This window comes from Carettochelys insculpta, chromosome 2 (genome assembly GCF_033958435.1).
Source record: "Carettochelys insculpta isolate YL-2023 chromosome 2, ASM3395843v1, whole genome shotgun sequence".
In the NCBI taxonomy this organism is placed as follows: Eukaryota; Metazoa; Chordata; order Testudines; family Carettochelyidae; genus Carettochelys; species Carettochelys insculpta.
This window is the reverse complement of record NC_134138.1, coordinates 65,960,279-65,987,749: the sequence shown is the minus strand read 5'-3', so window position 1 is coordinate 65,987,749 and position 27,471 is coordinate 65,960,279. Positions and strand designations below refer to the sequence as shown.

The 27,471-nt window shown below is 40.5% G+C and overlaps 1 protein-coding gene across 2 annotated transcripts in view; it reads left to right on the top strand.

Moving 5' to 3' along the window:
* The window catches only part of C2H8orf34 (chromosome 2 C8orf34 homolog), a 253,423-nt gene that overhangs the window by 181,273 nt on the left and 44,679 nt on the right, over positions 1 to 27,471 (top strand). For both annotated transcript variants that reach the window (XM_074985740.1, XM_074985739.1), the window contains exons 9-10: positions 16,209 to 16,294; positions 21,021 to 21,094. In XM_074985740.1, coding sequence (XP_074841841.1) covers positions 16,209 to 16,294; positions 21,021 to 21,094 — 160 coding nt within the window. The remainder of the gene's footprint in view (positions 1 to 16,208; positions 16,295 to 21,020; positions 21,095 to 27,471) is intronic.

The following is a 27,471-nucleotide window of genomic DNA, read 5'->3' as shown; positions in this document are numbered from 1 at the left end:
TCAGTAAAATTCTGTTTTGTATCATGTTTGATTCCTAAGCACACAGCAGTCATAAGATTCAAACTGAATTGCAAAAAACAAGGCCAGGTAGCGCACACTACAGCAAAACACACTACTGTTGATCACCATTCAAAACTGCCTTTTAGACCCTCCCTGAGCCATGTAGGTCTGTGTTGAGCTCTTCATGTAGCTATCTCTCTTTTCTGATTCAGCAGACAGCCACTCAATCTTTGCTCTACACCCTGGAGAAGAAATTCCCCCCTGCGTTTCCTAGCTATTATGCAAAACACAGGAGGCAGCTATAACTATTGCAATATTTTTCTCATTAAGGTCTAATCTTGTAAGGAAACAATGCTAGCAATCATTCAGATTGCCAATGACACATTCAGAAGTCATTCTGCATCAGCAGAGGCTGGAGTTGAGGGGCTCCTTGGTATTTTAAGGTAGCTGGTGAGCCATGAGAACAAGAACTGCGAGAACTGCATTGCCCAGGATCACCATAGGCATTTTAACCCCAAGAATAATCTTCCAGTCAGGAAAGAAATCCCCTGCTTGTGTCTTTTTGAACAATCCTGTGTTCTTAAAGATGTGCATGTAATGCACCTTCCCTGATCACCTCATACTCATGTTTTTAAAGCAGCTGTGGTGATCCCCCAGTGTTTACATAACATAAAAAAAGTAATCTTTTCCATTAATGTATTCTGTGGCAAGGAGGTCTTCTACCAGAATAAGGATTTGCATGCCATTTATTGTCTTACCACAGTTGGGCAACCTCACTGCTGCACAACCACCCATGATGTCCTGTACACTGCCAAGAATCACAGTCCTGCATAGCAGGAGGTGAGATTAATGGTGCTGCACAGTTAGTTGTATGACAAGGGCCCCCTGTAGGGGATTTCCTGATTCCAGCCTGATTCCCGACTGATAAGGGTCAGTCTGGCATTGCAAGTTTTCCACAGTGCAATTGTCACTCAGATTATCAGCTATCGGTGCAGCTTTCACTCAGATATTCCTGTGCTGGAGAGCCGGGACAAGTTCAGCAAACATGTCTTGGAGTATGGCCTTGCAGATCCAAAAGTTCTGTAGCTATTGCTCATCATCCCATACTTTCATGATGATGTGATCTCAATAGTCAGTGCTTGTTTCTCAGGCCCAGAATCATCATCCACCGTGATTCATGAACACCACCACCAACCCTGAATTCCTTTCTTTTGATATGTTTACTGAAAGCAGTGATTATTTGGGGAGAAACAAATAAAGTTCTAGATTACCGTAACACTGCTTGCAAAATATGCCTGTAAAAGTGGCTATTTCCATCTCACAGTGTGCCCACTCTAGCACTGATGGTTACAAATTGGAAATTATAAAAACTAAGGTTGGTTTTGCCACAAATCTTGCAGATGAGGTGGTGTTGTAATGCACTGTCCCAGGAGCAGTGTAGAGAAGCCAAACACCTTCTATGCATGCCTTCTCTTTTCATTCCTGCCTTGCTCAAGAGGGGAAGTTGTCTGCTTCTGGCTCATGCCAGCAAGAACAAATCACACACGAGACAGAAAGGAACTCTGGAGCTGCTGAGGACTCCAATAGCTCCCACCTGCAGTTCATGCACAGGCTCCAGATTAGTGGAACTGCTATGGGCACCTGCATGGCCCCACAATATGCTAATATATTTAAGGCTGACCTGGAACAACGATTCCTCAGCTCTCGTCCCCCTATTACCCTTCCTCTACTTAAGATACATTGATGACATCTTTATGATTTGGACCCGTGGTATAGAGACTCTAGAAGAATTCCACAGAGACTTTAACAATCTACACCCCACCATCAATTCATGCCTCAATTACTCCGCGCAAGAGCTACACTTCCTGGACACTACAGTACTAATCAAGAATGGTCTGATCAGTAGCACACTGTACCGAAAACCCACTGATCAGTATACTTACCTACACTTTTCTAGCTTCCATCCTGCACACACAACTAGATCCATTGTTTACAGTCAAGCTCTTAGATACAATCACATTTGCTCTGATCCAACTGACAGAGAGCAAAAACTACAAGATCTTTACCAAATATTCATTAACCTGAATTACCCACCAGGGGAAGTGAAAAAAACAAATTGACAGGGCCAGACGAATACCCAGAGACCAGCTACTCCAAGATCAGCCCAAAAAAGCCAAGAACAGAACACCACTGGTCATCACCTACAGCCCCCAACTCAAACCACGGCAACAAATTATTAAAGACCTACAACCTATCCTTAATCAGGATGCAACACTCCAGAAGCCCCTAGGCGACATGCCTGTTCTCTCCTACAGATAACCTCCCAACCTTATGAGGATCGTCATGAACAGCCACAGTCTATACCCCAGGAATACCAGTCCTGGAACCTTTCCTTCCAACAAAGCCCACTGCCAGCTTTGTCCACATATCTTCTCTGGAAATACCATCACTGGACCTGACCAGGTCATTCACAGAATCACGGGCACTTTCTCATGCTCCTCTACTAACATCACATATGCCATCCTGTGCCAACAATGCCCAGATGCTTTGTATATTGGACAGACTTCTAACTCCCTTAGACAAAGGGTTAATGGGCACAAAAGACATCAAAACACTCCAGATCTACAAACCAGTTAGTCAACATTTTAATGGAATAGGCCATTCTGTTAATGATTTAAGAGTATGCGTGTTACTGAAAAAAAAATTCACACCGCTATTCAAAGGGAAACAGCCGAGCTGTCTTTTATATTCAAAATCGGCACATTAACACGTGATTTGAACCGGGATGGGAATTTTCTGAGTCACTGTAGGGGCTCATCTGCATACTTAGCTTAATCTAATTCTTGACCCCCCCAAACACACACCCTTCCACTCTCTGATTTGCTCACCTTGATCATTTTTTTCTGATTTGTCCTCGATTACTGTTTTTGGTTCTCTGTGCCTTAAATATTGAGACTGTTCTACTATGGCTATGGTCTGGAGAAGTGGGTCTGTCCCACGAAAGCTCACCTAATAAATTATTTTGCTAGTCTTTAAGGAGCTACTTGACTGCTTTTTGTTTTGTTAGGCTAGAGGAAGAGCTTAAAAGGGGAACAGAGTAGCTCACTTGCAAGCAGACAGTGGAGATGAGCTGACCAACAACGCTCTGAGGTCCTGAGAATGAACTCTTGCTGCATGGACCATGGCTTTAGCATCTGACCAAGTGAACATTAACAGGACTTTGAAGTTTAGATTGTTTATTTTCATGTTTAAATGTTTACTTTACCCCTTGGGAACATAGGGGACTAATACCAAATGATCCAGATAGGCAGCCACATAGCACCTGATCTACCTAGCAATGGATGTTTGATGGGAGCCTGGTGGAAGGGTGAACATAGACTCCCCTATTGACAGCTAAAGAAAGACAGCCTTGGAGTTCTGTCCATTGATGGGGAACCTACCTGGAGGGGAAGACCTCAAAAGTACAAGAGTCTGGCTCATAAGACCCCTGCTTCATGGGTGGAGACCTGGATTGCCTGCTTAATTCCAAAATTCTTTGTTATAGGACACTCTCTTTCTCTCTGTCTGTCTCTCTCTCTGTATAAATGCACACACACACGCACACAGTGCTGCACTGGTGAGTTTCCTAGATTCCCCCTGGTATGTGAAATTTGACTTCTGCGGGCATGTGCAAGAATGCAACCTCTGTGTAAGTCAGGGTCTAAACCAATTGGTCCACTCATCTGACCCAGTATGGCTGTTTTTATATTCTTATGTGGTGAGTGTGCTCTGTCCCTAGTGCAGTAAGGTAATTCCTCCCATTCCAGCTCAGCTGAGTGGGTTAGTTAACCCAAGTCTCCTCCCCATCCCATTCACCTGGCTTTGGAAATAAAATAAGGAAGATGAAATATTTCATCTCATCCTTCTTTGTGTGAAGGATTCCACTATTTTTTTCTTTAAAACTTGGATTTAAAATACTTCAAAGCACTTATTAATGAAACTTTATGGTATTATGATATTTTTTCTGCAAGGAACATTGTAGTCTTCTTTTTCATGCCTGATCAAATTATACATCTGTACCACTTAATTTGTAACATTTATTCGAAAATATTTTTATGAACATAGATGATTTTCTTTATTCTTTCTTTATTCTTTATCAGTGTACTTGAGAAATGTAGTTTTAATTGATTTTTTTAAAATTATTTTAAGTGCTATCACAGAGAAACTGCAACTGTGAAGTGCAAGTATGTCTGAGGTGGTACTACTGCAATTTAAAAGTAATGTTCAGTACTAAAAGTAATTAACCATACAATGATCTTGAGTTCAGTTAACATTGCCTGATCAAAGGTAATAGGTATTTTAGGTAGAAAATCAAATATTAGTTAATTAAAATGAATAAATATGGTCAAAGTATTATTCTTAACATCTGTCAGCATTTCTCTCTCATTGTAAAGCCACTTTCATAGTTATCCTTGAAGCCCTTCTATAGCAGAACTTTTAACTCTGTTGCTGTCATAATAGTACAAAATTATTCTAAGATTCTCCCTCCCTTTCCCCCATTTCCACACCCCTCAATGCCTGTTTATTATAGGAGGAGTGTATAAAAAATCAGTGAACTTGCCTGGTATGTCAGCAGTTGAAAACTCTCTGATAAGTACTGAGAATTACACTTGACTCTTTAAATGCAGCAGAATAAAACAAACAAGCAAACACTTCTTCAAGTTTAAATGCCATACCCGCCCTCAGGTTTTGATGATTGTATCTCTTTAAGCTGTGTTTGTTCTTTTCATTAAAAAGTCCTAATTGATGTGCTGTCCCAGTGAGCTGTTAGAATAAGTAGCTGTCATTTTTAGGGCAGTGGAAGTCCCATTGCATAGAATGGCCCAGCCTTAAATGTGACTCCTTTCCTCTGCCTGCATGTATAGCGGTATATTTTAAGTACTTGTATGATGGGGTGTATTTGGGCTTTGTGGCTTCCTGCCAGGGCTTTGCGTACCTACTGTATGCCATCCCTAGAAGCAGTGAAATAAGTCCTCCAAACTTGCCTAGAGCAGGCTTTCTGGAGCAGCCATTTTGGAAACCACAGAGATTTGGTTCTCCAAGGGTCAGAGGAGCTAGAACAAGTAGTCAGGGTCTTTTGGCCTACATAAAAGGAGCTGCCTAGTCTAGGAAGTCCAGTTCCTGGTTGGGACCAGAGAAGCGGAGTGGTGGGTTCTCCTCTCTTGCCAAAGGAGCTTGGCAACTAGATAGAGTTCATGATGGGCAGAACACAGATAACAGGGGTGGAAGAGAAAGAACCTGAAGACATTGGCCATGATACAGAGCTGGAGAAAAAAGAGCCTTGTAGGAAGAAGCCCAGGACACAGCAATGATGGATTGGCATAAACTGCATGTGGTTGCTGCATACAGTCCCTGGGCTGGAACCTATAGTATTGGTTGGCCCTGGTTCCCCATCCACAGTATAAACCTTAGGAGAATTCAGGGCTTATTTAGCAATCTGAAGGAAGGGCTGAATTGAAAGGGCCCAGAGTCAGGGTTGTAGACTCTAGTGAGGGCCTTTTAATAGCCTGTAAGAAGTTTATTCTGACCATGTGAGCCAACTGGTGTGTCAAGGCCTCTGGCAAACAAGGTGGTGAGTTGGACAACCTACAGGATGCTCAGGAATGGGCAAAAGAATACAATATGTCAACCAGCTGTGAGAGGATGCATGCTTTCTTTACAACTGTCTCTAAATACTACATTTTGGTGACAGGAAAGTATCACACACTAAACATCTAAAAATACCTAAACTGTCCTCAGGAATTTAGAAACACAAAAAATGGAGGCCACTGTTTCTAATCAAAGTGGAGATTTTTAAAATAGCATATTCAAAGGTGTGCGTAAATCATTAAGCTACTTCACAAATCTTCTTGGACTTTAATCCTGGTATGCTGAGCCCTACAACATGTATTTACGAAGATATTTGATTACTTATTGTGTATTGCTGACAGCATGGCCATTAATGTTCCGATACTTAGAAGGGATCTGATTCAAGAAGTTTGCGATCCACTTAAACAAGACTGCAGTTAGGAAATAAAGGATATGCTGGCTGACTCTTCAGACTTAAAGCAAAATAGTTCTCATAGAATGATCATTAAAATGATCTGCAGAAGAAATCTAGATGTAAAGGAAGGATTTGAAAAAGGGAGCTGTACTGTAACAAACAATCCTGCTCTTGTAGAGGCAAGGGTTAGATCACAGAATAAGTCTTCTTGAAAAAAAAATCTATCATTTATTAATTACTTCTGTCATATCTTTAATCAAAGGATCTCAGAGCGATTTAAAAGAATCATAATAAATATGGGCTTGCACAATAACTTATGGTATTGTAACTGAGCAGTTGATTTATGTACTTAGCAGATATAGTCTTTTCCCAATTTTAGGCAGTAATCTGTTACCTCTCACCCATAATGACAAAGTTCCTCTGTCAAAGCTATAGAAAACCTTCGTAATGCAGACATTGAGGAGATTTGAGACATAACATTTGCACCAAAATGGAGATATTTTAAACACAAGTTATAAAAATGGCTGTATTCAGAATCTGTTCTTTTTTAATATTTCCCTGATAGAGAGATGTGTAATAGACCAGTAATACTATAATGATGTTTAACCATTGCAGAGTACTTCTGTTCATATGTGTAGTGTACTTTCAAAACATAATTAGTCCTCACAGCATCCTTGTGTTGTGTATAACCCTTATTTTATAGCTGGACAAGGTGCTTGTGGGAGCTGAACAACTGTGAAAATGAGGCCATGTAGTTTGGTACCTGAATATAGATTTAGATACTTAACTTTAGGCACGCTATGCTGCTCCACTGTAAAAATGAGTATCAAGACTCCAGTATCGCAGATCAAGTTCTCTGTGAAGTCAGGCCTTAAAGCTAAAATGAATGAAGGAAACTAAATCCCTCTGCAAAATACAAACAGCCTTCTGCATTTTTCTGACAGAAGATGGAGATGTTAGATTTCACCCCATAGACAAAATAATTAATTCTCAACACTGTGCTAGAACTGGAAATTAGATTAGAGTAGCAGTCCTCAGACTGGTGAGTCATGTAACAGCTGTCAGATTGGTGGTCTATGTAGAACTGACTGGTTGTATGCTGGTGGCTTTCTTCTTTTTTCCAGCTGCTGTATACCAGTAAAACAGGTTTCATAATGCATTAAAAGTTTTCTTGTAATTTTTATATTGAGAGGCTTGATGAAATTGCCAGCCTGGGATGCCATTTGTGCATATGCAGACAGGATGGAAGAGGGGAGGTTTCTAGGTGATCTGTGAACCAATCTCTCGAGTAAGATGTTTACATTGAAAATGTCTCAGAGGACCTCTGGATTGACATATGTTAGAAACCCCTTTCTAGTAGTAACTCAATGACAAAGGAAGTTTGATTCCTGTTGGATGTTCCATAATCAAGAGATGTTTATGCTTATCTGACTCAGCTGAGCTGGCTTTCATCCAATAGAAGAGGGGAACTGGACATCTACATTGAAGAGTGAGTTATACCAAGTGCGTGTTCACAATGCTCAAACTATCTAAACCATTAGCTAATTAAAAAAATCCATAATTTAATCTCTGTGAAATCTGCCATCTTCTGTATAATCACACTGCCATATTGAGAATGGAACTAAGGTAAAATATTCTGCGTTAGTTTGTTGTGTTTTCTGTTTGTTTTGCAGCATTGGAGCTAGAGTAGCAGTAAAACATTTGATGCTTTTGTGGGGACTGCCTCCTGGGGTAGCGAGGAGACAAATTCAATAATTCCATCTGGTCTTTGCAACTCCAGTGATCATAGATGTCAGAGATGGCAATGTGATGTTTGATAGTTGTGGTATCAGAGATCAAGGTGTTCCAGGATGATGTTGTCACACAGAATTGCCAGGGAGGTCTTATAGAAACAATTTCGTATTGTGTAGAATACTCCTAAGAGTCTCATCTGTAGGAAGGCTTGCAACATAATTCAAGGAATAGCTCAGTTTTTATTTTATCTTAGAAGTACTGTACATTTTTGAATGGAGGCTGCATCTGAGGCAGTTGCACCTGGTCAATGCAACATCTGTATTATCAAAACAGAGTGCAGTTGAATGCTCCTTTTTGTAGTCTATATCTTAAAGAATTTGACCTTAAATTTTCAGTCTCCAATTCAGCAAAGCACTTAAACGTGCTTAACTTTACTCTTGCACATAATTTCACTGATGTAAATGCTTTGCTGAATTTGGGCTAGAGTGTGCAGTTATGTGTCACCTCCGTGGTTGTGGTGGTTACTTTGTAGGATATATTTCATATAATTCACTATATATTTGAGAGAGTTTGTGAGTGTATGAGCGAGTCAGTCCATCAGTTTGTTTGTTCAGTTACTTCTAAATGATAAGAGGTAGGGCCACCAAATTTGCTATGTGGCTTCCTTACCTTAACTTAAACTTAACTATCATAACTTAAAGCAAGGTAAGGGGTTGGTTGTGCCAGTACAATGGGATGTATCTTGAATGTAATTGTTTTTTCATAACATGGAATGGGAGGGGGCTGCTAGCAGGAATAGTTATACTGTGTAATGGCCACAAAAGGGGGCAGTCAGCAGTGAGAGGTGGGCGACTGGGGCAGCTATAACTCCACAGAGCCAGCAGAGAGGTGGAGATAAGCTTCCTGCCCATTGCTTGGACAGCAAGGTGCCTGATGAGACCAGTACTGGAGATCCACTCCCTGGATGGGGTGGGTCCCACTGCAGCCAGCCATAGGGTATGCCTCCTGACTACCGTGACCTCTTCCACAACCAGGTCCAGGGAGCCACTGCCCAGGTAGCACGGACCCTGCTAGCTCTTTCACCTCCACATCCTGAGCCCACCGCCCTGAGCATCTTCTCACCCCCAAACCCTGATCCTGACACCCCCACACTTCCTGCCTTGTAGCTTTCCTTACACTCCAACCCTGAATGCTTCACCCCCCTCACCCTCGGCCCCCCTGCCCTGAAGGACCCAAAAGCAAACCTTCTAGTAAGATTATAAAAAATTATTTTCATGCTTGAAGTAGTCACTTCAGTTTTAGTGCATCAGTCAATGCCAAGATAATGATTAGCATTGTAGATAAGAGGGCTTGTACATGCAAATATACGTTCAGCATTTCAGTAATATTATACTTTGTGTCAGAAATGTTTATAGAAAGTATCACCCTTTCAGAAGATCAGAAGTCAACAGAAATATTTTTGTAATTGGATTTTAGAAGGAAATTAACATTTCTTGTTGCTTATATTAATCATTGCCATTTCTCACTCATGCTTTTAAATTATTCATTTTATTTGTAGGAGTGTGAAAAGAGATTTTTCAAATTGGTGGATAAGAAAGGTGCTCTAATTACAACACTGGATTTATTATTTTTAATTGCTCTTTCCTTTATCTGATGTGAACATGGCAGATTTTGATAGAAGTGTTTCAAAGAGGGAATGTAGCTAAAGTATTTTTATTTCTGGTTTTACGTCACCTTGTTTTCTAAATGCAGAATTTGCGGGAGTGCAGTAGTGTGTTGATTTATATGCTTGTACTCTTGTATCTAATGCAACTCTGTTGGGCCTGATTTTGTAGTCCTTATTCAGGAAAACTGATCCAAGAGCACCATTTCAGCGTCGGGGCAGCCATACATGCAGGGATGCTGCTTGTTCTTCTGCCTAGTCCCCTGACGATAAGGGAGTGATGGGCAAGTAAGCAGATCACTTGAATTTCTCCTCTGCCTCTTCCCCTTATTGGCCAGGAGTGAGAGACAGGCATGTGAGCCATGTAGTTTCCCATCGCTCCCTGATAGAGGAACAAGAAGAAGAGTGAGTAGCATCCCAGTATGCATGCCACCCGTGCTTTAGTCCTGGAACTTTTGCTTGAGTAAGTACTGCAGGACTGGTTTCTTACCTGTACAGAATCTGAGATATAATAATTCATGTATACTTATACAAATGGCAGTATACACAGCAGGTCTGAATTTAATTCTCAATAGATTATATGGGCCAAATCCTCCCCTGGTTTACATAATCTGAAGCTTTTCTGCTGCAGCCGCACAGGATCTCCATAGCAGTTAGTGCAGTTCTTAACAGCAAGAACACTGTAATATCTGCACAGCATTCCCTAGCCTGGCTGAGAGTGTTGCCATAGGGATTCCCACTTCTGCTTGCCTCCAGGCTAACTTCCAGAACCCTTCTTCTGCTGGGTCCCACTAGAGGCAAAGGAGATGGTAGCATTAGGTTGGTATCGTCCGGTTGTGTATAGATAAGATTTTAAGTAAAGTGTTTAAAGAATGCCTCCCCGGCCTTGCCATGACATGTTTTAGTAGAGATAAAATTTGGGCCCAAGGAAATGGCATTGTGTGCCTAGCTATAATGAAAAAAATCTACATTTGCCTCTTTACAAGACCCAAAATGCATCTGATTTCATATAACTATACCAATCACCTCGACTGTAGAAGATCACTATACAGACAGTGTGGATGTGGGAAAATATTGGATATCAGGAATCAAGCACTGACCCACATTAAAGAAAATAACGTGCAACACTAGAGGGCAGCCAACCATTTCAGAAAGGTCTTGTTACCTGAATTGGATTTAAAGGGGCAATCTATTAGATAGCCAGAATTTTAAGGAGTATTTACTGGTTTTGGGTTCATCATTTTCTGGATGCTTTACAGACAAGAGTCCTGATTCTCCATGCTCTGTACCCAAGCCAACATTTACATCAGTGCAGAACAATTGTAAAATGCTGTCAAATCAGCCTGGTACTATTTTTACCCTCTTTATGCTGGTATAAAAGACTATGCAATATGAAGGGCAAAGGAGAATTAGGTTTAAGATCCCTATCATGAAGGAATTTTTATCAAGTTCTTTGTGGAATCAGTCAGTGGAACTGCATGCTGAAACAAGGGCCATATAGTATCAGATGTTAATTTACAGAAGTCTTTCTGTGGCACTTCTTATACCAGTGATGGCTGCAGCATGATGAAACATAGCTCCTCTTAGAAGACATTCAGCAAGACTAAGTTAACATGAAAGCAGCATAAAACACGAAAGGAGCAATGAGTCTGACCTTTAGTCAAATATGATGCTGGTCATAATTTAGTATGTGACACCTAATGCCATGACACTTATAAACACACAGAAAGAGAGTAGATTAGATTGAAATGACCTCTTGGAGGATCTGAGACAGAGTTCATTTGTGATGTGAAGTAATTTATAGTTTGATTCAGTATTATGAGATGTACAACAGAATTTGAAACACCAAAATTTAACATTTGTGACATAGAAAATAAAGGCAATACAAACTGTGAAAAAACTTCAGAACGCGTCAAGACAACAAAGGTAAATATTTCATCACTTTAAAGAAAAAGTTTTTGGTGTAGCAACAAAGTAATTGTGTTCTGGAGAGCAGTGTTTCTTAGACTTTTTGGCCCCATCTACATGGCCAGCCTCTATCAACAGAGGTCACTGTCGACAGAGAAACCTCAGCAGTACCTACACACAAAAACAGACAAAGAGCAAGCTACTCTGTCAACAGAGGGCAGCCAGACTGCCCTGCTCACTCTCGACAGAATAGCTGACCAGAAGCTCTGCAAACAGGACTGCTCTGGGAACTGGAAGCCCTGTCTGTCGACAGAAGTGTCCACACAGGTACTCTGTCAAGAAAACACTGTCAACAGAGGCGTTATACCTGATCAGGAACAGGGATAAAGCTGCCAAAAGAACAGCTGAGTTTTGTTGACAAACTCTCAACTGAGTGCATTAGCTGTGTAGATGCTTGTCAGATTTTCTCAGCAAAAGCCCAGTTTTATCAACAGAAGCTGCCCGTGTAGACACGGCCTTTGAGACCACAGAACACCAAATAATAATAATTTTTATGGGGTACATTTATGAAAATTTTGTTAACAAAACATTATTCTCAGACATCCCCCCCCAAAAAGACAGCAACATGTACAGCAAAAACAAAATAGTATATTTAAAGAAATACATTGTTATGTGCAGAAATGAAATCCAGATTATACCAAGCACAGTGCTTTTCCAAACAAAAAAACAGTCAAGTAGCACTTTAAAGACTAACAAAATAATTTATTAGGTGAGCTTTCGTGTCCCACAAAAGCTCACCTAATAAATTATTTTGTTAGTCTGTAAAGTGCTACTTGACTGCTTTTTTGTTTTGATAGTATATAGACTAGCACAGCTCCTTCTCTGTTAGTATTTTTCCATATTGAGAATTGAGTGAGAAAGGGAAATTTTTGTAGTAGTTAGTAAGATATCATTCTCTACTTATAAAAACAAGGGTTTGTTAACCTGAGCTAGAATTTTGTGGTTCCTAGACTCTGCTAAGTTCATTCAATTTAAATTTGTTTTTTAATATTCTCCATGTTCTAATAAATATCGCTTCATTTAAGATTAACTGTAGGTAATTGACATTTATATGAGGTTAAGTGCTGCAAATCGTTAACCAAGGATGAAAACAAGACTCAGGGTCCAGAGGAGCCTGAAGAGGGCCAGTGGGACTCATCTAAGAACTTGATTAGAAACATAAGCAGGAAGGGCACTTACTCCTAAAAAGTGCTGCTTGAGAGTCTGACTGTAGACTGTATATGCAAGGGGGAAAGCATAGGAAACTGGAAAAAGAAAGTGCTTTTACACACACTTTGTCTTCTGTAAACATATATGCTGAAAATGGGCAGTGGTGTTGTAACCATGTATGTTGCAGGATATTACAAAAAGTGGGTGAGGTAATCTCTTTTTTAATGGACCAGTTTCTGTTAGCGCGAGTGGCAAATAACCAAGCTCTCACCCACCTTGTCTCTCTAATACATGTAGAGAGATGTTTCTGATTGGTTTAAATAACATATACATAGCAAATTCATATTAAGCACTTAGAATATGAAGACATTTGAAGGCAAGATCATCAGATGGAGGATATTTTCACTGGATCTCTAAGTATTACCATAAGTTTTAGAAAACTGTCTGTGATAGGTTTCAGTTGAATCTTCTCCCAAGATTAGTTTTTCATTGAACATTTTGGGATGTGTGCTGTGTGGTGCTACTCTGTAGTCCCTCTTTGAGGGTCCTGCATGACACTGCAGGCATGCACTATTTTAGTCTACAAGTTTTGGCTACCTGTTTGAAACAGGGTGGGCTGTGCCAGTCTCTAAGGCAGGGCTGTGACCTGGCCATGGGTTCTCAGCTAGCACCAAAGAGCTACTTGCTGTCTCACACTTACCCAGCAATGTCCCTGAGAAGAAGCAGGTAAACCTTCTTAATTGGCAGGCTGCCTCCAATTTCAGTGTCTCCTCCTGACCCTTTTAGCTAGTCTGAACACCTTTTGCTTGCATAGGGGTATCATAGAATCTTAAGTCTTGTGAGAAATCTTGGCTATTCCTTTGTAAAAGAAATTATCATAGAATCAGAGAATTCTGGGGCTGGAAGGGACCTCAGGATGTCATCTAGTCTGACCTCCTACCTAAAGCAGGATTGACCCCAACTAAATCATCCCAGTCAGGACTTTGTCAAGCTGGGATTTAAAAACCTCTAGGGATGGAGATTCTGCCACCTTCCTAGGTAGCATATTCCAGTGCTTCACCACCTTCCTGGTGAAAGTCCTTCCTAATATACAACCTACACCTCTCTCTCTGTAACTTCAGACCATTGTTCCTTGTTCTGCCATCCACCACTATTGAGAACAGCCTCTCTCCATTCTCTTTAGAGCCCCATTTCAGGAAGTTGAAGGCTGCTATCAAATCGCCCCTCACTCTTCTCTTCTGCAAACTAAATAAGCCCAAATCCCTCAGCCTCTCCTAATAGGTCATGTGCTCCAGCCCCCTAATCATTTTCGTTGCCTTCTCCTGAAACTGTTCCAATGCATCTACATAGTTTCTATACTTGGGGGCCCAGAACTGGACGCAATACTCCAGATGAAGCCTCACTAGTGCCAGATAGAGGCAAGTAATAACTTTGCCAGATCTGCTGGAAATACTTCTCCTAATGCACCTCAGTATGCCATTAGCCTTCTTGGCTACAAGGGAACACTGTTAACTCATGTCCAGCCGCTCATCCACTGTAATCCCCATGTCCTTTTCTGCCACACTGCTACTTAGCTTGTTGGCACCCAGCCTGTAACACTGCTCGAGATTCTTCTGTCCCAAGTGCCGGACTCTGCACTTGTCTTTGTTGAACCTTATCAGATTTCTTTGATCTAATCTTCCAATTTACCTAGGTCACTCTGGACCCTATCCCTACCCTCCAATGTAGCTACCTCTCCCCCTAGCTTAGTGTCATCCGCAAATTTGCTGAGGATGCAGTCCATCCCCTCATCCAGGTTATTAATTAATTTATTCAACAATGCTGGCCCTAAATCTAATTGTTGAGGCATGCCTCTTAAACTGACCACCAATGAATCCTTGAGCCACTGATCACTATTTGTTGGGCCTGACTGACTTGCCAGCTTTCTATCCACCTTACAGTCCATGTAGCCAATCCATACTTCCTTAACTTATGGGCAAGAATGTTGTGGGAGTCTGTTTCAAAAACTTTGCTGAAGTCAAGGTATATCACATGCATTGACTTCCCATGTCCACAGAGCCAGTCACCTCGTCATAGAAAATCAGACTTGTCAGGCATGACTTCCTCTTGGTGAATCCATATTGACTACTCTTGATCATTTTCCTCTCATCCATGTGTTTCAAAATGGATTCCTTGAGGATCCCCTTCATGATTTTTCTGGGGACTGAGGTAAGGCTGACTGGCCTATAGTTCTCTGGATTGTCCTTCCCTTTTCTAAAAATGGGCACTACATTTGCCTTTTTCCAATCATCCAGGACCTCTCTCGATTGCCACAAGTTTCAAAGATAATAGCCAAAGGCTCTGCAATATCTGCCAATTCCCTCAGTACCCTTAGATGCATTAAATCTGGATTACGTTGCCTAGTGCTGAGAGCTGACCTTGTCCATGAAGACTGAGGCAAAAAAAGCATTGAGTTCTTCAGCCTTTCCCACATCATCTGCCACCAGGTTACCTCCTCATCCAGTAATGGCCCCATCTCCTCATCCAGTAATGGCTCCTAACCCTTTTATTGTTAACGTGCCTGTAGAAACCCTTCTTGTTGCCTGTCACATTCCTTGCTAGCTGCAATTTCAGAGGTGCTTTTGCTTTCATAATTACTCCCTGGCATTCTCCAGCCGTATGTTTATACTTTTCCTTAGTCATCTGTTCAATTTTCCACTTCTTAAATGCATCCTTTTTGAGTTTAAGCTCACCAAGGATTTCCCTGGTAAGCCAAGATGGCTGCCTACTATATTTGCTTTTCTTACTACGCATCAGGATGTTTTGTTCCTGTGCCTTTAATAAGACTTCTTTAAAATACTGCCAGTTATCCTGAACTAATTTCCCCTTCATATTAGCTTCCCAGGGGATCCTGCCCATCATTGCTCTCAGGGATTTGAAGTCTGCTTTTCTGAAATCAAGGGTCTGTATTTTACTGTTCACCTTTCTTCCTTTTGTCAGAATCCTGAAATCTACCATCTCATGATCGCTGCAGCCCAGGTTGCCACCCACTTCTATTTCTCCTACTAGTTCTTCCCTGTTTGTGAGCAGCAGGTCAAGCTTCGCGCAACCCCTGGTTGGTTTCTTCAGCACTTGTACCAGGAAGTTATCCCCAACATTTTCCAAAAACTTTCTGGATTGTTTGTGTGCTGCTGTATTGGTTTCCCAACACATGTCAGGGTGATTAAACCAGGGCCTGTGATTTGGAAGCTTCTCTTAGTTGTCTGAAGAAATCCTCATCTACCTCATCTACCTGATCTGGTGCTTTATAGCAGACACCAACCACAGCATCACCTCTGTTGCGTCCATCTCTAAGCTTCACCCAAAGACAATCAACTGGCTTTTCTCCCTCCATATGCTGGGGCTCTGAGACATCATACTGCTCTCTCACATAGGCCAATCAGGGCACCAAGACCTCCAGCAGGCGACAGAGAAGACCTGATAGACCCCATCACAGAATGATGTAAAGTTGTATGTTTAAATCACAAATATCTATTTTCCAGCTTATGTTGTTCTTCTAATGTTTGGAATGTTAGGTGGCAGGATGTGGCCAGTAATGAGGTATCTCAGTTTCCTATGTGGAGGGTGATTCAGAAAGAATAATGCACAAATCTGCGATACATTGTGTTTCAATATATGTGTTTCTTCATTTAGACTGCAAGGAGATCACTTGACAGAAATGGCTGAAGAAGTCTCAGTAGTTTCTCAGATGCCCGAGCACACAGAATCAGATTCCAATGGTGAGTTATACAATATACATGCGCTACTGTCCTTCACAGCAAAATATAATAGTGAAGAACTAGTGGGGTCAAGTAATATATCCTAGTAAAAATAACTAAATATGTTATTTTGATTCAAAGTCTACACCAAAGAAGGCTCACCCAGTGCAGAGTTCCCTTAACAATACAAATGAGCTGTGCAGTAGCCCAAAAGAGTACTAGTAATTCTATGATTAGGGTTGTGCATCAAGATCATTCTAGTCAGCAGGCAACCTATATTTTCCTCCAATGAGAAATCCTGTCTCCGTGTGCCTCAGCCCTCTTCTCATTCCAACACCAATATATTGGCTTTGTCGTTTCCCAGGACAACTTTGGGCTAGGTGGGTCAGGATAGAGAAAATGTCTGTGGAAATGGGCCTTCTTGTGAATGTTGGGCCTGCAGGCCTCTCAATTTCATACCAAAAGACATGAAAAGGTGTTAGGTTTCAGCAACAGCAGTATGTTATAGTGAAACAGATAGCCCCTGAAATTGGAACAGTTTGGAGTACAGTATTCTAGATGTAAACAGTTTTGACATGAATCTTTGGATTTTATCAGTCAGTCACCAGTTATGCCATGTTTAAGCTTGGTAAATAAAAACAAACCAATTAGAAACAGAAACATCGTGGATTATAATAAACTACTTTTTCCTTATTTCACTGAATAGCTGTGCTCCTGTAGACCTGGAGAGCATATATAGTGACATACATCTTCTGCTGGTATTTCAGTAGTCTTCATATTTTGTTCCATTCCTTGTCCTACTTTTGCAAACCAGTGAGGGTCAGGGTTGGTAACTGAGTACATGTTACTAAGTAGAAAATTAAGCTTTTGTTGAGAGGTTAGTTCCTCCCCCCCCCCCCCCCCCCCCCCGCAACCCAAACACACTTGCCCCCAAAACAATAATGCACTCCACCATGCTGTCCCAGAAGGATATTGCCATTTGACCCAAAGTTATTAGCATAAGTCTTACAGTATTATTAGTGAGAGATTTCAGTTGAGTCTTTCCCCAAGATTGGTTTTGTTTATTGAACATTTTGGGTTGTATGCCAGGTGGGGCTATTCTATAGTCCCCCCTGCAGGGGCCATGTTGGGTGCTAGCAGCAGAAAATGGGCAACATGGACTTTTGTAGTTCATTTAGTGGTTACAGGTCTATTGTAGGTGAGAACAGGTTCTGTGGCATGCAACATGCAGGAGGTCAAACTAGATGATCATGTTGGTCCTTTCTGGCCTTTAAATCTATGGCTGTGACAGAAGACTCCTGCTATGGGATAGAGATTGCTGCATATGATTGGGATTTGGAGGAATTGCATCCCAAATCCTGTGTTTCCCCCCAGAGATCCTTAAAAGAGAGAAGGAGGGAGCAGGCAAATGGGGACAGGGTCCCCCACCTCATCCCTTCCCCTCAACCCCGCACATACACATCTGCCTCTTGTGAGTGAGGAGCTGCAAACAAAAATCTCACTTACCCAGACAGGCAAAAAATATCTCAGCCTCCAGGGAAGAGGAGAGAGGGCAGCAGTGATGTACTGCCAACATTTTAACAAGGGGCTCTCTCAGAAATGTTGTGCCTCATGTGGCATTCCCTGGGCAAAATATTCTCTTCTTAAAATGCTTTTCTCTTAAAAGTGTTGGCTATTTTGATTGAAAAATGGCTGTCTTTCATAAGTAAGTATAATCCACAAATAGTCATGAAACCCACGGCTGTCCATCCAATCAGCCTTTATTATATTTACAGCCTGATTTCTGCTTATCTTGTATTTCCTTGCACTTGGTATTGCATATGTGCTGATAATATTCTCCCAACAGCAGAAAATCTTTCAAATTCTCTTGAAAAATGCCTGTCATATGAAGTAAAGCTATTCTATTACCTTTTCAATGTTTAGTTACATCTATGAGAATGGCATCATAAGATACACCTTTATGCTATTTTTTGTAAAAATCAGGCTTATTCAGTGTAATTAGATTTTATTTTCTGTTCTTAATAATCACTGCAAATCATGCTGTACTTCCAGTTGAGAGAAGATTTATATACACAGAAATGCAGGTGTTACCCATTGTTTCAGAATATACATATACAATGCACATGCAAAATTAAAGTGCATGCCTCTGTTTATGGACAGTGATCTGCTACTTAGTTGGTGTTATGTTATTAGATCGGAAATACTTTTCTGTGCATTTTAAAATGTACTGGGTTCAGAATTAATAAGCTAAATATTTGCAACCCATACTTGAGTAATCCTGGATCATGCACTTATGATAACTGAAGTCAATAAGGTGATTTGTGAAAGGATTGCTAATGTAAATGCTGTTGCACCCGGTACTGAACTAGGTTCACTGGCCTGATTTGATTGTTGGTTTTACACTGATTTACATGGATTCATGTCTGATCTTATGTAATGTTAATAAGCAATTAGAATCAGATCCTCCATATTAAGGTTTTAGATAACATGATTTTTGCAATAATTTGTTATAAACCATTTTTTTTTCTTTTTTCTTTTTTACATTGAACCTTATATCATCACAAAGAATGATAAGCAGTGGGGTTTAATGACTCAATACCAAATTCTGCTAACCTGACAACAGCCTGAGTGTCCCTAGGTTGTATTACAGGAATTTCCATGGAAGTTGGGAGTGGGGAGATCCACCATAGGTCAGTTCTGTCCCTTACCATGGATTCACTACCCCACCCTCTGTTTTTCCCTTGGGCTGTCCCCTGCTGGAGTAAATGGTGGTGAAGACACTCTGCAAAGAATCCCTCATCTGCCCTGCAGACAGACCATATGAGTTCCAGTGTTGTCACAATGCCACCTGGTGTTGGGGATGCAATATTGGCCCCCTACACCTCCAGCTTGTAATTTTCTAACTTGAATACTGAGAACTACTTGCTGCAGCAGTTTATACCATTTACTTAACAATTAATATTTGTGTAGTCCTGACCCCCTCGTGTGAAAAAGTGCACTGACCCTGCGAGAAGTGCCATAAATTAGGGAAAACAGGCCCTAAGCGTGAAACCTGTAGTGAAAAATATTATGTTGAATGGAAATATATCTTTGCAGTGACTGCATGCTTTCATGGGGAATCAAATACAAAAGTTGTATTAGAGAACAAAGTGCTAATGTGAAACAAATAAATAATGTGAATTGTAACGGGCAGCTAAAGCATTGCTTCAGTTGATACCAGTATAATGCAAAAAATGAGATTCTTCATGGTAGGGCACTTAGCTATATAAATATCCAAGGTACGTGAGTGAATTTGTTTCCTTAGGCAACTTTAACTGAAACATTCTGAAAAGAACAATAATAATACAAATGTTGTTATAGACAAGTGTATATGTGGCATTTGTAGGTTTATTGCGTTAAGAATACAGATTTGTGTGATACAGTGTAATTAGCAAGTTTAATCAACTTTAGCTGTCTGTTATACAAAGAATACATTGTTGTGAAAATTACAAGTCTCTGTTGGCATAAATTGTTGGTTCCTATTTTCTGCTCTTTGTACCAACACATGATTTCTAGCCAGAAGTGTTTAAAAAGGCTATAATGAATGTTCTTTAAACTCTTTTCCTTTAAGCTGTAGATATATTGGCTACATCTACACATCAAAAGAGGCATGCAAATGAAGAAAATTGAAAATGCATATGAGGCACATATTTACATATGGCACTTCATTTGCATGTTCTTCTTTCAAAAGAAGAAAAGCAGTGTAGATGCAGCTCGTTCGAAAGTAACCCCCATCTTCGAAAGAACCCTTCTTCCTTAAAAAAAAATAGGAAGAAGGGTTGAAGGGTTCTTTCAAAGATGGGGATTACTTTCGAAGGAGCTACATCTACACAGCTTTTCTTCTTTTGAAAGAAGAATATGCAAATTAGGTGTCAGATATGTAAATATGTGCCTCATTTTGCATTTTCAGTTTCCTTCATTTGCATGCCTCTTTTGAAAGAGGAATGCTAGTGTAAATGCAGCCATTAAGAATTTTCCAGTTGGCATTCTGACATATTGGAAAAAGTATTTAAATGAGGGATGTTAATTATTGGTGTAAGTAGGGTAGCTGTGCTTAGTTTAAACACATACATACTATTTCATATGAAACTGTTTATGGCCAAATTAAGGTCTCATATTAATGAAGGGGAGAGGAGAATGTGGGATTTAAGTCAGTGAAGAATTCAGCCTATAATTTAATGTCTAATGACAGTTGTGTCACAATGTTAACGGAAAACAATTCTTATACCTTGAGGTTTCTGAACACTGCCCTCTAAGATTGCTGGCACTTCTGTTTTCCCAGGATGTTTTCTTTTAACAGCATTCCACGGGGAGTCTAAATGTGCTTAATTAAATTAAATCTGCTCAACCGTGCTACTGTATGTGTAAAGGACAAGCAGGATTTTGTTTTAATAGTTAGAATAATAAAAATAATAAGTTACAGACATCTTGGCAACTATACTTAGTTCTTTGTCACCCTAATCCATTTAGAAATAGTGTTCCACATTTTACCAAGCCATTATTCATGTGCAGTAACTGAGCTCAGACCTAGACACACATTAAAATCTATACCAATGTAACCTAATATAATATAAACCCAACACTTGTACTGTAGTCACATTTACTATCCTGGCAGTTAATTTACAGGTTTTACATTTTCTATTAAATTTATTATGCTCAATTAATTAGAAGAATGTAACGTTACTACTTTTCTACATCTTTGGAACAGCTTCAGTGCCTGGGGTTGAAACACCGATGGAGGATGCTGATGAATTTGATAGTGTGTCTCAAATAACAGGACCTGTAAGTATCTCATTTATAGATATGACAATCGGACCCAAAATCTATTAAAATAAGAACTTTATATAAGCTCAAAGATATACGTTAAAATATTCTGAATGACTAATTCTTTGGTAATGTTGATTCCTTCAGTGGATCAAGAGGTACTGCCTTGAAACAATATTTTTTCCTGCACACTTGGAACAGGAGTTCCACACGTGGATTCAAAGTATTGTATGCAACTCTTCTGCTATTAAAGAGGGTGAAATAACTATTTCATTGCATGTTGATTTTTTTATTTATGCTATATGTATGTCAATAAATTAATCTAATGTCGAAATTTAGTTGTGAAATTTATGTGTTGTTTCTCAGTAAACTTTAGGCCAGCGTTTCCCAAAGTGTGGTCCGCGGCCCAGAACCAGTCCTTGGGGAAAAAAAATACCGGTCCTTAGAAAATATAAAAACTATTGCTATGTACTATTATTATTGTGAATAAATAATAAATGGTGACAATTTATTCATTTTTCATTTTTTTTAGTATACATTTATATTTTTGGGCCGCAAAAAAAGGTACTGAAAAAAACTGGATCCCAACTATATTAAGTTTGGGAAACCCTGCTTTAGGTCATTTGTTATTGGGAATTGGGAATGAGCAGAAAAGTGAAAGAGACACAGGTTGAATCTGTCTAATCTGGTATTCTTTGGTCTGGTATGATTTAAGGTAGCCAAATATACACTTATTGCTGTGGGCCCAAGGGCAAATTAGGAAGGGGGCGTGGCTTTAAGGCCCGGAAGGGAGGGGCTCAGTGACGGAAGGGGCAGAGCCTAGGACTTTCTGCCCGAAGCGCTGCTGGGACTGCAGTGCTGCCTCCTCTCCCCTGCTACTTCCAAGATGCAGGCACACAGAGCTGTGCTGCCACAGTAATTCACAGGGGCCTGGAGCTCCAGCTGCTGCTACTTTGGCAACAGTGGCAGCTAGAGCTCCAAGCCCCTTTGAAAGAGTTTTCTGTGGTCCCATAAAGTTTGTTTGCAACCCCCTAGTCCTGGCTCTCAGTGCTCTGTGCTGTTATTTAGCTGTAATTTACCCCTAAATATCTTCTAAGAGCCCAATAAGCAGTGGAAGTGCTGGCAATGTGCTAGATGATAATGACCTCCTGTGGTCTGGCCAATTCTCTGTCAAGTCCTGAAGGTGCTGGGCTAGGGAGTTTCAACCTGTACTTGGTTAAAATATCTGATTTTTTTTTAAATGATGAAATCTTAAAGCTGATACAATTTTAAACAAAATTCTTTATTTTGGAATGCTGGGGAATCCTATAAAGGTTGTAGAAAATATACATAGATCTAAAACTATTTGAAGCCTGATTGGCCATATGTAAAGATTGGGAGTAGAGCAGATGTGGGCAATAATTTTTGATGGAGGGCCACTTCAAGATTTAGGTAATTGGTCAAGGGCTGCACATTTCTATGGAGGGGATGTAGGGTCTGAGATGCAGATTGCAGTGCCCCCCACCCCCAGAAAAATGGAGAGATTTTGCTGGTGCCTGGCCAGCTTCCAAAGCAGTGGCAGGCCATGGGCCGAATTAAAAGATTTGGTGGGCAGGATCCAGCCATGGGCCAAATCTTGCTTGGCTCTTGACTAGAGTGTGGCCAAGTAAATACTAGTTCTAAAGCAAACAAATAAAAAATTAACTAAAAAGTAAACAACTGCCTCCTATAGGTGAAGTTTAGAAACTTATTTAAACTTCCTAAAAGTAGATGATGAAGTAATAAGTGCTGCTCCCGTACAGGAATCCTATATTGTTATCTAGCTTAAATGCAGATAAGGTAAAATGAATCCCTTCCCCTGAGTAAAAAGTAAATTAGCCAATCCAGTCTTTGTTTGGGCTAAGAAAAGAAGGTCCTTTTTGTTAAGAATTAGCATATCTGTACTCTGTGGTCATATAAAGACTTAATAAATACTAATAATACAAAACAAAAAAGCAGTCAAGTAGCACTTCAAAGACCAACAAAATAATTTATTAGGTGAGCTTTTGTGGGGCAGACCCACTTCTTCAGAGCATAGCCATACCAGAACAGACTCAATATTTAAGGCACAGAGAACCAAAAATATTGGGTCTGTTCTGTTATGGCTATGGTCTGAAGAAGTGGGTCTGTCCCACGAAAGCTCACTTAATAAATTATTTTGTTGGTCTTTGAAGTGCTACTTGACTGATTTTTTTTTCTTTTGATAGTATATAGACTAGCATGGCTTTCTCTCTGTTACTAATTATACAGAATAACATTTAGTCCTTACAATGCCTTATATCCAATCATGCCAGAACAGTTCACAGACATTCAGGCTACATCTACACTAAAAGCATCTTTTGACAGACGTTACTGTTGATAGAGAAATCTCAACAGAACCTCTGTCAACAGATTGCTGATACACACTCATTTGCTCTGTCAATAGAACACTGCCAGACTGTGCTGCCCTCTGGTGACAGAAAGCAAAATGACAGCTGTGAGAAGGGCTGCCAGGAAACCGGAAGCCCCGTTTGTCAACAGAAGTGTCTAAACTGCACTTCTGTCAATAGAACTCAATCGACAGAACATTATTTCTCACATTTTTGAGGGATAACATTGTTGAGGTAAATGCACGATCCTGTCGAGACTCTGTTGACAGAATGCTTTATGTGTGTAGACTCTCCCCAAGTTATATCCACAGAAGGCCCCTTCTGTCGAGAAAAATCTCTAGTGTAGACACAGTCTAAGTGATTTGAAGCCTCACAACACCTATGTAGCATAGATAAGAACAGGGAAATGTAGCAAAAGGAACAGCAGATTTTTGTGGGTTGGCTTGAGGCTCCTGGTCATTTTCCCAGTTATGGTCTACTACACATGGAGCTAACTGCAAGTATTTTAATAAATTCAGTTTCTAAATGTAGACTTCTTTTTAAATCAAATCCGTGACTATCACCTTTAATTTTTCTGGCTTGGAAGGGTTGAGGGGGGCAGGTTTCCATGGCCACCATTTTAAAATATGAATTTAATAAAAGCAGGAAGAGACAGGGAAGGAAAAAAATTCAACCTGTTTATTAAGCAAAGGCTGTTGCATTTTGCAGCCTTGCATATTGGTTATTTTAGATGTATACGTAACTGTGTATTTCTTATGCCCATAGATCATGTCAAGCTCTGCTAGTCATTCATGACTTTCTCTTTGTGTCTAATGGCATTTTAAAGATTCTGATGTACCACAATATTTAGAAATTTGAATAGGTTTTTCTTGGGTTAATGTAATTTAAATGAGTTACACTTACATTTTAAAACAGTGTTTCTCATCCTTTTTTTTTTTCATAAAGTACTCCTTCTTCAAAAAAATATACCCTCAGAGTTCTCTCACATACCTCTAAGGGTATACATACCACCAGTTGAGAAACATGGTCCTAAGATAATCATAGGTCTTCAAACAAGTGCCATTCCACCTTTCCAGGTCACTGTACCCTTTTCAGGAGTCAGATTTGTTTTGCTTAACACCAAGTTACACCTCACTTAAAAACTACTTACAAAAGCGTCAAAAAATGTCACAGAAGATTACTACTGAAAACTTGCGGAGTTCTCAAAACAAAAAGCAGTCAAGTAGCACTTTAAAGACTAGCAAAATAATTTATTAGGTGAGCTTTCGTGGGGCAGACCCACTTCTTTAGACCATAGCCAGAAGAAGTGGGTCTGTCCCATGAAAGCTCACCTAGGCCATGTCTACACTAGCCCCAAACTTCGAAATGGCCATGCAAATGGCCATTTCAAAGTTTACTAATGAAGTGCTGAAATACATATTCAGCGGCTCATTAGTATGCGGGCAGCTGCAGCACTTCGAAATTGACGCGGCTCGCCGCCGCATGGCTCATCCAGACGGGGCTCCTTTTCGAAAGGACCCTGCCTACTTCGAAGTCTGCTTATTCCCATCTGCTCATAGGAATAAGGGGACTTCGAAGTAGGCGGGGTCCTTTCGAAAAGGAGCCCCGTCTGAACGAGCTGCGCGGCAGCGAGCCGTGTCAATTTCGAAGGCTGCGGCCACCCACGTGCTAATGAGGTGCTGAATATGTATTTCAGCACTTCATTAGTAACCTTTGAAATGGCCATTTGCATGGCCAATTTGAAGTTTGGGGCTAGTGTAGACACGACCCTAATAAATTATTTTGCTAGTCTTTAAAGTGCTACTTGACTGCTTTTTGTTTGGATAGTATATAGACTAGCACGGCTCCCTCTCTGTTACTATTCAACTTGCTGACTTCTTACGCTCTTATTATCAAATAAATGAAGTGGAATAGAAATATTGTCCTTGCATTTCAGCGTAGGGCATATGAAGCGGTAGAAACAAGTTATTGTCTGAATGAACTTTTAGATTTTACTGACTTTACTGGTGTTTTTATGTAGCCTGTTGTAACACTCGGCAAATATCTAGATGAGTTGATATACCCCTTGGAAGACCTTAGTGTACCTTCAAGGGTACTCATACCCCTAGTTGAGAGACACTCCACTGAAACATAGCCTAATTTGAGGGTGGTATGGTAGTTGTCTGGGACTCAAGACCTAGTTTTAATTCCATGTCCCCGCCCTCAAGACTTTCTTTGGTAAATTACTCACACAGGTCTTTATTGGGAAAAAAATTGGTAATGCTTACCAGGGAGTTGATAAATATATGCATTAAATAATGTGAGGCACTTAGGTATTTACAGGATCCCCTTTACTATAGTACAGGGTTGTCAATTTAGTAATACTTAAAAACCAGATTATTCAGCAGGAGCACAAGAATCTCTCCTGTCTTGCATCTTTTCCCTCCCACTAAGGCCTCACTTCTGTCCCACCTCTCCCCTGACCCCAGCCACACACACACAAAGCCCTACCCTATCCTCTTCTCTTCCCTCCTCCCTCCTGTTGCTCACTGCTTTTGCTCTCCTGCTTCATGCAGCGTGCAGAGCAAGGGCTAGGATCTTCAAGCAGGAGGCGACCCTGGCTCAGTAGGGGCTGACAAGGGTGATAATTGGGCACCTTGCAACCTCCACAGCCCTCAGTAACTGGACTGTGCGTGTCCAGTCAGTAGATCTAACTGGACACCGTCAAGTCCAAAAACTGGGCACCTGGCCACAGCACTTCAGAAAAACTAAAAAGAGAAAAATATACAATAATTTAAAATCATATGCTTAGCATATATAGATTTATTTCCACATAAAACATCAAAATACATATAAATGACATTAAAAAACTGACTAATAACTGTATTAATAAAAACTTCTCAGAAGTGGAACCATTTTTTCTAAGATAGTCACTCAGTTGGCTAAAGACCCCTCTCATGAGTGGCTAAATCTGCTAATCCTCTTCCATTCCTGTCTAAATGAATGCCTTCCAGTGCATTAATATGAAAAAAAAAAGTCTCCTAGTGCAGCAATATGAATCTTTTGGCATTTAAACTGTCTTTAGCAGAAATTTCTTTGGACCCTTATTTATATATAGTTTGTTTTAATTCCTCCTCCCATTATAAGAATGACCTGTTATGAGATGAATCAGCAACATTAGAAGGAACTGAGAGGAGAGCTAAAGAACATAAGAATGGCTGTAGTGGGTCCATCCAGCCCAGTATCCTTGCCTTCACACCTCCCCTGGCAAGGAGTTCCACAGGTTGACTGTGCACTGTGTGGAGAGTTTCCCTTTATTTGTTTTAAACCTGCTGCCCATTAAGTTCATGAAGTTCTTAACAATGATCACTTGAAATCCGGACTTCAGGCCTTTGCTTTGGACTTGCCTAAAGCAATGCCCTTCCCTGTTCTTTTGAAGCCTTGGAGAAGGCCTCAGCTGGTGTCATTCGTCATCGCTCCTTTGAATGCTGTGCAGGTGTAGAACTAAGCAGGCATTCTGGGCTCTGAGAAGATAAAGAATTAGCTGGAAGTGAAAGTGATGTATCCACTTTCCTCCCTCCTACAACCACGGCATGCTGCAGGTTTTGTACGTGCAGTCACCTATCCGAAATTCCGGACATTGACTTGACAGTGCTATTGGTGTGTCCATAGCAGCTCCCATGCACCAAGCAACACAGAGGCCTCCTTGATATGGTCTTCTGTGCTTACCCTGTTCACTCCCAGTTTACCTTCCCTGCTGTCTCCAGGTCTTACTCTTTGACAGACATTGTCTCCCTGAACTGAAGCTAAATATTAAGCTACTTAGTATAGTGTCTACATTATTTTGTAAGGGAGAGTAGCGTAGCTCTGAGTGTAAGATGGCTGTTTTTCTGCTGACGATGCCTTTCCCTCCCTGTACCACAGGCCTCTGGTAATACCAGCTAAGCAGAATCTTCATGTTTTTGCATGCCTGCCAGTACTTAGATGCTCAGTGCTTCAATTTCATTTTCTTTTACCCATTATTATGGA